Source organism: Typopeltis vanoorti, chromosome 13 (assembly GCF_054136105.1).
Source record: "Typopeltis vanoorti isolate ZY-2024b chromosome 13, IOZ_Tvanoo_1.0, whole genome shotgun sequence".
Taxonomy (NCBI): Eukaryota; Metazoa; Arthropoda; class Arachnida; order Uropygi; family Thelyphonidae; genus Typopeltis; species Typopeltis vanoorti.
The window spans coordinates 7,651,057-7,663,319 of NC_143561.1; the positions used below are offsets into that span (position 1 = coordinate 7,651,057).

Genomic DNA, 12,263 nt, shown 5'->3' on the forward strand with positions numbered 1-12,263 from the left:
GAACTGTGCCGACCTTATAATTTTAGCAAAATTTCCTCGAAATATCAGGTCTTGTTCCCTCAATACCCAAAAGATTTCATCTCCACCTCATCCAAGATATCCCAATATTATATTGTTTGCGATGGAATGATACACTGCATCATTTCTTCCCAAATTTTAAAACATTACACTTTGTTACATTGAACTGGCATTCTTACACAGGCTGATTTCGCAAGTTTATTGTAGTTTTTTTTCTTGCAAGGATACAACTTCTGTTACACTCCTTATTGCTTTCCCCAACTTTGTATCATCTGCAAACAACGGTATATCACCATTGAAGCCCTTATCAATATCATTTAAATAGAAATTAAGTAGTCGCCACACGCCGACATACCCCGGGAGCATACTACTAGTCATTTACCTCTTCTTGGATGCATAGAAAACCTGCTGACACCTATTAGACAGACAATAACCTCTCCTACCCGATATCATCCTATTTACTTACCAATTTCTTATGTGGGTAATCAATAGATGGTCTTTGCAAAATATAATACTGCTGTGTATGCATCTACCCTTGTCCAAATACATTTGTCACCTTATATACATTCATATATAGCAAGATTACTAAAACACGATATTCCCTTTGTAAACCCATGCACATCAAAGAAAATTGCTAAGCCTTTAACCTAGTTTTGCTTCCCAAAACTATCGTCTCTATCACTCTGGGCACAGCTCATGACAAGCAGATTGATCTATAAATCGAAGCCAGAGTCTTAGCACCCCCCCCCTCCTTTATGAAGCAGACTAATTTATCCCTCTTTCTCCTCTTTCAGAGCAGTATAAACCTCATGTTTAAGTTAAGCTATTGATAAGTACCTGGAATATTCCTTCAAGATAAGTTGGGAGATACAATCAAGTCCTTTGGCCTTATTGACATAAGTTTACCCTATACCTCCTTTTCAGTCGCCATCAATGGCTCCCCACCCTTCAAAACTGAGACAGTATTGAAAACGACACTGCAAAAAATCTCTAGGACTTTAGAATAAATACAAGCTGATATGCCTTTGCACCACAATAGAACTTACTTTACAGTTATTGAAGATCGACAAGTTTGGATTATTGACATCGCATTACCCAGTGATCACCATATCAACAACAGTAAACTGGAACACGTTACTAAATATGACAATTTGGCAATCGAAGTTATTGGGCTGTGGCTTGAACAGACCATGTCCCCATTGATGAACTTTATGCAATTTCAAAGAAGCTCTTTAACTATTCACAAGTAAAAAAAATCAAGGATTTAAACACACATGATTTATTATTATTATTTGACACCTCCATTACCTCGCATTACCCAGTGATCACCATACCAACAACAATAAACTGGAAAACGTTACTAAAATATGGCAATTTGGCAATCGAAGTTATTGGGCTGTGGCTTGAACAGACCATTATCCCATTGATGAACTTTTTGCAATTTTAAAGAAGCTCTTTAACTATTCACAAGTAAAAAAAAATCCAGGATTTAAACACATAGGATTTGTTATTATTATTAGTTGACACCTCCAAGGAGTCCAAAACTCATCGAGGGAGAGTGTGCCAACAGCATTGAATAATTGTCACCTTCCAACTACTAACCGCGCTCAAAATTGCTTAACTTTTTTGCGTGAGCCATTAGTAGCAGAGGTTCTACTAATCGACCAAAGGGACAACATAGCTTTGTGATGCCTTAGTAATTTTCTAACTTTTTATGAGTACATGAGTACAGCAGAGTTGGATAATGAAAATGGCTTCACGATGATTCTGCTGGATTTGGCAAAGACATTTGACAGAATACTACATGGAACTCTGTTATGCAAATTAGAACAAGTGGTGGATATGAAACTGGTTATATGGATGAGAGAGTGGCTACTGGTCAGATGCCAAAAAGTGGTTTATGAAGGAGAGGAGAATCGAGGCAAAAGCAGATAACTAATGGTGTGCCACAAGCGTCAATGCTGTGACCACTACTATTTAATTTGTACATAAATGATATAGGAAATAGTTTGCTGATAATGAGAAATCAAGCAAAGTAATTGTTAATCAGTCTTATGTGGAGAGATCTTGCAGAACGATTTAAATAAATCGTTCTGCAGGATCGATGCATTTCGGGGTAAATAGATTGCAAGCTGTAAATCACATGGATGGCACTATACTCCAGGAAATAGATGAAACTAGAGATTTAGGGGTGGTGCTAGACAGTGAGTTAAAGTTTAGAGGAGATCACATTGCTAAGGTATCCCATAAGATTACTTGGCTATTGAAGAACACATTAATAAGTTGTTATTCCAATTTATAAGGCGTTGATACGTCTGCATCTGGATTTCTGTGTTCAGATCTGGTCTCATTGGTTTCTTGGGAATGAGGACACAGTGGATAAGTTTCAGAGGTGAGTGATCAAGATGGTGAGTAATGTCCGGAATGTTCCCAATGAAGATAGATTGAGAGTGTGTGGATTGCAGAAGTTGGTTAATAGGAAAAAAAGAGGGGATATAATAAAATCATTTAAGTTGCTTAAAGGATTTTATAGTATAGATGTTTGAACACTTGGCTAGAACTGCCAGAACAAGAGGTTATCCCTGGAAGTTGAATAAAGGTGTGGTCAGTAGGGGTGTGAGGATTAGATTTTTTTCTTGGAGAGTGGTGAATGAGTGGAATGGATTGCCAGAGTCAGTTGTGATTGCTTTGTCTATTAATAGGTTCAAGGAGAGGTATGATTGTGTCGATAGTTTGGGTCTCTTGCGATGAGTCGTCCGACTCCATGGAGGCGCACGTACAATAATGATAATAATTTAGGAATCTACCTGACAAGTTGTTCTTAGGTTATGGTAGATTTCATGGAGTAGAATCTTAGTTGCACTCTATGATCAGTCAAGCTGTTGTGAATGGCACGTGTTTCAATTATCTGAATAAAGCAGTAACAAGAACAATATTATAGTAATAATAATAATTCTTATCAATGTCATATTAGTATGTCTTCTATTAATAAGTGCACTATGTATTCAGCATCCCGAGCTGATTAAATATTTATTATGATGCCTGTGATGAATGGTCTATTTTTACTTCACATAGGAGGTGTTCTAGTCTGCAGGTTGAATGGAGGCGCGATTATTGATATTGATATTCGTGAACTTTTCAAGTTAGTTCGATCATGTCTGGTAAATCGTCTCGGCCTATGCGTGTTCAAGAACGATACAGAACTAAAAGAAACAAAACAAGCAAAAATAAAAGAGTTTGTCAGGGTTTTAACTCATCTATACATACAAATGAGAATGAATCCGTACAAGATAAAAAGCATGAAACTAAAACCAATCTCCAAGGGATGCGTGGAATCCAGTATTCGCTCTTGACTTTTTTATTGGGTTAGTATCAACTTTGGAATTTTTAAACACCACGTTATTCATCATAAATGTATTATGGCTTTTTTTTTTTTTATATATTTCATTTATCTCCCTTTGGCTTCAAAAGGAAGAACTCTTGCATAACAACAACATGAGCATTACCATCCTGGATAATTCCGAACTGAAGGCATCCCTTACTGTGGACTCTCGCTAAGTAATTTCGCGGTTAGAAACCCAGTTAATGAGAGATTCAGTCAGCATATTGTGCAATGCTTGTGCGTTGAAAAATGAAGAAAAAAACTGCATATTAACACGAATTCCAAGTGTGGAATCCTGATCTAAATATTTCACATTTTCCAGAATTTGTCATCCCAAATTTTTTTTTTTTTTCCCTTCTCTCTCCTTCACTCAGCATCTTTTGCAATTTATCAATTATCTTTGTGGTTATGGGAATTATTTTTGGAAAATACTTTTTTAACACTTATCCTTTGTACAAAAACAAGCTATTGTCAATTTTGTGAAAATTTTTGACAATGACTCAATTTAAGCTGACACATAATTTTCTTTATAATGATAATCCTATATATATTAAACTTTGCAAATCTACAGCAAATGAATAACGCACCTAGTGAACATAATAAACGCAATATTAAGAATGCAGCACTTTCCCACTGCATGGAAAATTGCTGACATCATACCCATAATCTCCCTTCAGGAAGATTTGAATAGACTTTTACTTGGACAAAAGCACAGGGTTGTAGTTTTAATATCAATAAACGCAAGGTGTTGCATTTTAGAGTGCAGAAATATAAGGTTGTGTACTATATCAGTGGTATCATACTGCAGGAAGTGGATAAGATTAGCGATTTGGGAGTGATGGTTGACAGCAGATTGAAGTTTAGAGGGCACATTGCTAGTGTTGCAAAGGCTGAACATCATAGTGCTGCTATGATAAGAAGTACTCTAACATGCAAGGATAAGGAAGTAGTTGTGGCACTGTATAAGGTACTGGTCAGACCACACTTGGACTATTGTGCTCAGATCTGGCCACCTAGTTTTCACTGTGATGTGGAGACATTGAAGAGAGGAGTGACTAAGACAATATCAGGAGTTTGGAATGCTGGCTATGGAGAGAGGGTTAATAAATGTGGATTGCAGAGTTTGGTGGATAGGAGGAAGAGAGGTGATATGATAGAGACATTTAAGTTTATTGAGAGGATTTTATCAGGTTAATCCAGAGGGGATTATAAAAAGAGTAGAAGTTGAGGGGGAAAGAACCAGAGGTCATTCCTGGAAGTTATGTAAAAGTGTGGTGAAGAAGGGTGTGAAGAGTAGATTTTTTACATGGAGAATTGTCATTGAATGGAATGCAGTACCAGAATTGGTTGTTAATGGAAGGAGTGTTGAGGATTTTCAGGTGAATGAACTTCCCACGACGTGTCTGTCGACTCCATGGAGGGTGTAGTAATAATAATAAAGATCTACTATCTAACCCAGGAAAAGTCGCAGAAAGAGCCATTCTCTCAAGATTACAAGAAACAACAGATAAACTAGGATTCATACCCAATGAGCAATTTGGATTCCGAAGAGAGCACAGCTCAGCAAATCCACTGAATAGTAAAATACATCACAACAGGATATAATTGGAATTTACACTCCGGGATGGTATTCCTAGACTTCGCTAAGGCCTTCTCTGTAAACTCATAAAAGCAAATCTGCCAATAAATCTAATAAGATTAATAAAAGCACATCTCTGTGAGAGCATCATGCAGGTAAAAATCAACGGAACAGTCTCAACCAGCTGCAAAATCCTAGTTGGAGTTCCACAGGGCTCACTGCTGCTCTCCCTCCCTTACTGTTCATGGTATACATTGCAGACATCCCACAAAACCTGAGGACAACCATCACAGCTCTGTACGCAGACAACATGGCAATTCTAGCAAATCTCTCCACTCCCACCTGGCAATCTGACAACTCCGGGACAGTATCACTACACTTAAGAAATGGTTCTGCAACTGGAGGATCCAATTAAACCTCTAGAAAAGCACAGCTATACTATTCTCCAGAAGAAAAGCCTCCATCAATGATGACATCCAACTCTTTAGAGAAAGGACTCCATGGCAGACAGAAACCAAATATTTCGGAATACAACTCAACAAAAAACTCCAATTTAACAGTCATATCAAACTCATACGTGCTAGGACTGTACAACGTGCTAGGACATCCAAAGCCATAGCTCAACTCTCCCCCATGATTAATTGCCGCAGCAAAAACTAGCTGCTCAAAACAAGCTACTATTATACCAGATGGTGATATGTAATCATATATGCATCATATATGCATCCCTAGCATGGAGCCATACCTCAAAGTCAAACATTCTAAGATTGCAGCAAATGCAGAATAAGTGCCTGCGGATGATACTGGACACCTTATGGTTTATTAGTAACACCCAGATCTGCCATGAGGCCAGAATCGCACACATCTTTCTTTTCCTTCATGATTAGCAGAAAATTTCTTCTCAAGACAAGCATGCACCCAAACCCACTAGTCAGACAAGCTGCCAACTACAGTGAATCCGAACACTGCAAACACAAAAGACTTGAGACCATCCTGCTAACAGCTGAACAGCAAACTGTACAGTTCCCAAAAGACAAGCATAAAGCTCATAGCCCCCTCTCCCAAGTTTCCTTATATAGATAAAGGAGAATATGATAAGCATAATTGCTTCACCCATCTAGCCAGCAATAATGTTGTTGTACAACAAATGAGTCTTGCGAGTGAGTATAGAATGGGTAATCCAGGATTTATAGTTTTGATACCAAATTTTTTTTTTTTTTTTTTGGAACGTGAGAGTGACTTCCAGTATGTAACATCAGGATCTCACACTGGACATTGAAAAGCATTCATTGTCTAGATTTTTACAAACATCCATATCAAGTAGGATTTGAATTGTAGCAACTACATTCACTTTGTAATCAATCCACTAAAAACCACTTTTATGTACATATGAAAGTAGTTTTTTTTTCAATCATCAATTTTCTGATATGTATGCTCACTTGGTGTCCAAGCTATTATGACAACACTATATGATTAAGTTTACATTATTATTAATCTCCTAACAATTTTCCTTCAAACTAGTCTGTAACTTGTCAGCACTCTAATATTATATCTAACATTTTCTGATTCTAATGTACTTCTGAAAATCAATCCACTCATATCTCGGTCTACCTCTAATCTCTGTTCTGCCTTCTTGTCATCAAACATCTACTTTGCTAACTATTCCTCACCCATTCTATTTAAGTGACCAGAATGTACTTTCTGGCCACAAGTTCCTTTCTGATATCTTCCAATATGATTTTGCCACTGATAATTTTTCTCAAAACTCCATATATCGAGTTTTATTTCTAACCAACCGCCCAGATTCATAACTTAAAACTGTTTGAATCTTGTATACTGCTGTTTTGGCTGATTCCTCTCTTATTCTTTATAAATTTATTCAGCTGGCTCCTAACCATACCAGCTTTGCATATTCAACTTTAGATCATTTACAAGTCTTAAATCAAGTAATGGAAAAAACAAAAGAATATAATATACCAGTTTCTTTGGCTTTCATAGATTATGAAAAATTCTTTGACTCAATAGACCTGTATAAAATGCTTGTAGCTGTAAAACGTACAGGGATAGACCATATTTATGTTAACATTTTAACTCATATGAGAGAGGTTCATCAGTAATCAATTTAAATGTAAAAGAAAGCGAAATAGAACTAAAAAGAGGAGTCAGATAGGGAGACTCTTGCTCACCAAAATTATTTGCCACAGCCCTTGAATATATGAGAAAATGAAAAAAATTGATAGAGAATACTTAAGCAATCTATGATTTACTGATGATATTCTAATAGCAACATCACCAAAAGAATTAGAACACATGATTATTGAATTAAATGCAGTAAGTCTGGACATAAACTTATAAATAAATATGGATAAATCAAAAATAATGTAAATCATCCAGAAAGAAAACAGATTAAAATAGTGAATTCATACAAATATCTAGAACAAATCATTACAAACAACCATAAACTTGATAATGAAATTTCAGCCTAGAATAATAGCAGGTTAGAAAGTTTTTAACCATTATAAGAGATATATTTAAAAGCAATTTACCAAACTATCTAAAAAGAAAGATCTGCAACCAGTGTGTACTTCTACCAGTGACCTATGGTAGTGAAACTTGCAGTCTGATTAAAAAATACCTACAGAAACTGAAAAGAAACAAAGAAACATGAAAAGAGCCATTTTGGGAATTACTCAGTTAGATATTATTATTTATTATTATTATTAATATCTGACCTCCATGGAGACAGACACATAGTGGGAGGTACACAGTATCACACAGAAAGCTCATTCAAACCATGCCTTAAACATTTACAACATACTCAGGCAATGTATTCCCCTCACCAACCACTCTCCATCTAAAAAACCTGCTCTGCACTCCTCCGTTCAAGCCCCTCTCATACAGTTACCAGGGATGACCTCTTATTCTACCTTCCCCTCTCTCTCTCATTCTATGAAAAATCTCTTCCATTCAACCTGATAACAATCCCTCATTAGCTTTTGTCTCAATTATAACCTCCTGCTCCTCCTCCTATTCATAAGTATTTGCAGTTTACATTCTCTCAGTCTGTCTCCTAGTACTCCACATTCCAAAGACCGATTTTGTGACTCTTCTGTGGACCCTTTCTAACATATCCTCATCACCATGAAATGTTAGAAAGTGACCAAATCTGGGCTTGTCAAGGTCCTCTGTATCATTATCTGATGTGATGTCCTCACAACTTGTGCAACGTTGCCCCTGAATTACAGGTCCTCGCCCACCACCACTTCCAGATTTCTCATCTCCTCTGCATGCTTTAAAGTTTCCCCATGAAGTGCATACTTTCATCCCATTTATTCCCACCAAATTTCAAAACCTTGCACTTTGTAACGTTGAGTTGATAGTTCCACTTATCTGCCCAATCATACAAGTCCTCCTGTAAGGTCTGCTTGACTCTGAATTTCTCTCCCAGTTTTTCATGATCTGCAAACAGCTCTATATCACTAGTTAAACCCATCCTAATATCATTATTATACAAACTGAACAGCAATGGTCCTAAAACTGAACCCCTGCGGTATACCACTAGTGACCTTTCTCTTTTGTGATACTGTACCGAATTGATTATTACCACTCATCTTATGTTGCCTCCAAAATGCCTTCTTTCTCTGCATTTCATGCTTAATTTCTCCATTCCTTCATTTCACACCTTACCTATTTAACCTTCTCACCATTGGAATACGTTTAGACAGTTCTTCTACCCAATAGTTCTTAAATATCACCCAAGCAGCATTGATCTTCTTTCTGCCAAACTCCTCATTCCATGCTACAGCTGCAAGTTGTCTCCTGAGCTTCTCATAATCACCAGCCTTGGAATTCCACATATATCAATATGTTGTTATAAATGAGAGTTGACTTATTATTATTATTATTCAGGCCTCCATGGAGTCAAAAGACTCATTGTGGGAGGTCCTTCCTGGGAAACACAAAGTCTGTCATTCTACTCTTTGAATTCATTGATTGTTCTTGTTCTACCACTCTATCAGGCAAATCATTCCACAGTTCAACCACCCTCTATGCAAAGAAACCACTCCTCCCCCTCTTGCTCACAGCTCCCTTTGGCAACTTCCAGGGATGGCCCCTTGTCATCACTAATTCCCACTGTTCCATCAAGCAAAAGAACTCCCCGGTGTGTGTCAACTCTGTAACTACCTCCCAACAGTTTAAAAGTCTCAATCATATCACTTCTCCTTCTTCTATTTACCAAACTCTGCAGCCCACATTCCCTCAGCCATTCCTCATAACTAACATTGTACAGTCTTGAAACCATCTTTGTTATCTGCCTCTGTACCCTTTCCAGTTAATTTGTCCCTTTCGAATCCTGGGGACCAAATTTGAGAACAGTAGTTTAAGTGTGGTCTGATCAGGGTCTTATACAATGGAACGATAACTCTTTTATCTCTACAGGTCAGCATCCTTCTCAATAATGCAGCAATCCTCTGGGTTACCTTCACCACCTTTGCAATATGTTCCCTGTTCGGTTGTCTATCAATCATCACCCCCAGATCTCAGATCTCTTGTCTCCCCTATTTCTCCAGTACAGCTCTTCCAATCGAGTATGCTGCCTCCCATCAATGTATCCCAAACTTCAAGACTTTACATTTTGCTGAATCAAACCAACATCCTCATTCATTCACCCATCTGTCTAGTTTATTTAAATCCTCTTGCAGGGCTGCTGCATCTGCACTATTACTAATAACTCTTGTGAGCTTCACATCATCTGCAAACAACTGAATATCCCCCTGCAATTCATTGACAGTGTCATTGATATAAAGGTTAAACAATACAGGTCCCAGTACTAAACCCTGTGGGACCCCACTTGTAACCTTCTGCCTCCTATATATTGTCCCACTATATACAACTCTCTGATACCTATCAGACAGCCAATCCTGAATCCAGTTGACTAACTCAACATCTAAACCCATATGCTGCAACTTAAATATCTGCTTATCATGTGGCACCATGTCAAAGACAGGTTGCCACATTTTATATTATATTATGATAGAGAGATTATGATATATTATGATATAGAGAATAAAATTGGGGGAGGGGTGTTATTGATGATAGCTGATGAACTGCAGCCAAGGAGAATTGAAGTATTGCAGGATAGTGAAAGGAGCTCATTTGAGGCTATTTGGTGTGAGATTGATACTGGCAGAATAAAATATACAGTTGGGTGCTGCTATAGACCAGGTGATGGAATAGATGGTGGAGATGGTATGCATAAACAAATTGATGAAATGAGTGGAAGGAGGGTAATTATTATGGGGGATTTCAACTATGGTAACATTGATTGGAAGGAGGAGAGGACACATGTGAGGAAGGAAATGGATTTTATTCAATTATTAAGGGATAACTATCTGAAACAGCATGTAATTGAAAATACTAGGGGTGTGAGAGTGCTTGACCTGGTAATAGTATCTGAGAATTTGACTGTAATGAATATGACCATGTTGCCACCTATTGGTGAGAGTGATCATAAGGTCTTGACCTGGGAGGTGGCTAAAGGAGTGAAATTTGTGATTAAGACAGGGTATATGTGGAATTACCGTGCTGGCAAGTATGACAAGCTTAGGAGATTGCTTGGATCAGTGCCAATGCATGTACAACTGCAAGGGCTGGACGTCGATAGAGCATGGGAAGTGATCAAAGAGCATTTACAGGAGGTTATGGCTGATTGTATACCTAAGGTCCGAATAGTGAAACAAGGAGGGGTTAAATGGATGAATAACACCATTAAGCTTGAGCTGCAAAAAAAGAAACAACTATGGAGGGAATTTAAAGAAAGATGTGACCTGCAGGCACACGAACGGTATAAAGTACAGGCTAGAAGGGTAACGAGTGTGGTAAAAACAGCAAAAGCCGATTATGAAAGGAAACTAGCTATGCAAGCAAAAGAGAATCCCAAACAGTTCTTTCAATATGCTGCAAGCAAGAAAAAAACTGTACATGGCAAAATGATTTTAAGGAATGACGATGGTAAAGAGTTCACTGAACCAGTCGATATAGTGGAGTTACTGAGCGCGCACTTTGCAAAAGTATATCATCCAGGTGGTGACGTTGAAAAAATGAAGGAACCATTAGTTTATATGGGAATTGTGATGAATGAAGTGGAGGTGAATAGTCTATTACAGAACCTTAATGTGAATACATCTGTGGGATTGGATGGTATACCGGCACGGGTCTTGCATGAAGCGGCTAATGAATTATCAGTGCCCTTGACCATGTTGTTTAATCTGAGTCTCAGGTCTGGCTTAGTCCCGAAGGCGTGGAAAGAGGGGAAAATAGTTCCACTGCATAAAGGAGGATCCAAGACTATGGTTGCAAATTACCGACCGATCAGCATATCAGGAGTCGTTGTCAAGGTCTTGGAGAAATTAGTCAAGGGAAAAATACAGGAATGGATTGATGAAAATGAGATACTGTACAGAGGACAGCATGGCTTTGTGAAGGGTAGATCATGCCTCAGTAACTTGCTCAAGTTTTATAACAAGGTGACGGCTGAACTGGATAAGGGAAATGGGTTTACAGTGATACTGCTGGACCTGGCAAAGGCGTTTGACAGGATACCACATGGAATTCTAATCCGTAAACTACAACATATGGGAATGGATATAGGGTTGGTGAGATGGATAGCTGGGTGGTTGATGGAGAGATATCAAAGAGTAGTTTATTCAGGAGTAGAGTCCAAAAAACGGCCTGTGACTAGTGGTGTGCCACAGGGTTCTGTTCTTGGACCACTGCTGTTTAATCTGTTCATTAACGATATAGGGAAGGGTCTAAGTGGGACAGTTCATTTGTTCGCTGATGATGCAAAGTTGGGTAGAGCGATAGTGAATGCAGATGATGTCAAAGTCTTGCAAGATGACTTAGATCGATTGGAGTTCTGGACTAAGGAGAATGGATGTAAATTTAATGTGACAAAATGTAAGGCTATGCATTTCGGAGTGAAAAGATTAGCAGCAGTATACCACATTGGTGGAACTGTACTCCAAGAGATTGATGAGGCCAGGGACTTGGGAGTGTTGGTGGATAGGGAGATGAAGTTAAGTGGGCACATTGCGAAAGTAGCTAAATCAGCTCATCAACTCACTTGGTTGTTGAAAAATACCTTGACGAGCAGAGACAAGCAAGTTATTGTACTTCTGTACCGAGCCCTGATAAGACCTCATCTCAACTACTGTGCCCAGATTTGGTCACCTCGGTTCCTTCTTGATGGGGAGGAAGTGGAGAGGATCCAGAGGCGAGTGA

At 38.3% G+C, this 12,263-nt stretch overlaps 1 protein-coding gene across 1 annotated transcript in view; it reads left to right on the top strand.

Moving 5' to 3' along the window:
- Positions 1 to 3,132: 3,132 nt before the first annotated feature.
- The window catches only part of LOC150099915 (protein C-mannosyl-transferase DPY19L1-like), a 331,158-nt gene continuing 322,027 nt past the window's right edge, over positions 3,133 to 12,263 (top strand). Inside the window, exon 1 of the mRNA XM_090403079.1 lies at positions 3,133 to 3,383. Coding sequence (XP_090259205.1) covers positions 3,173 to 3,383 — 211 coding nt within the window. The 5' untranslated portion in view covers positions 3,133 to 3,172. The remainder of the gene's footprint in view (positions 3,384 to 12,263) is intronic.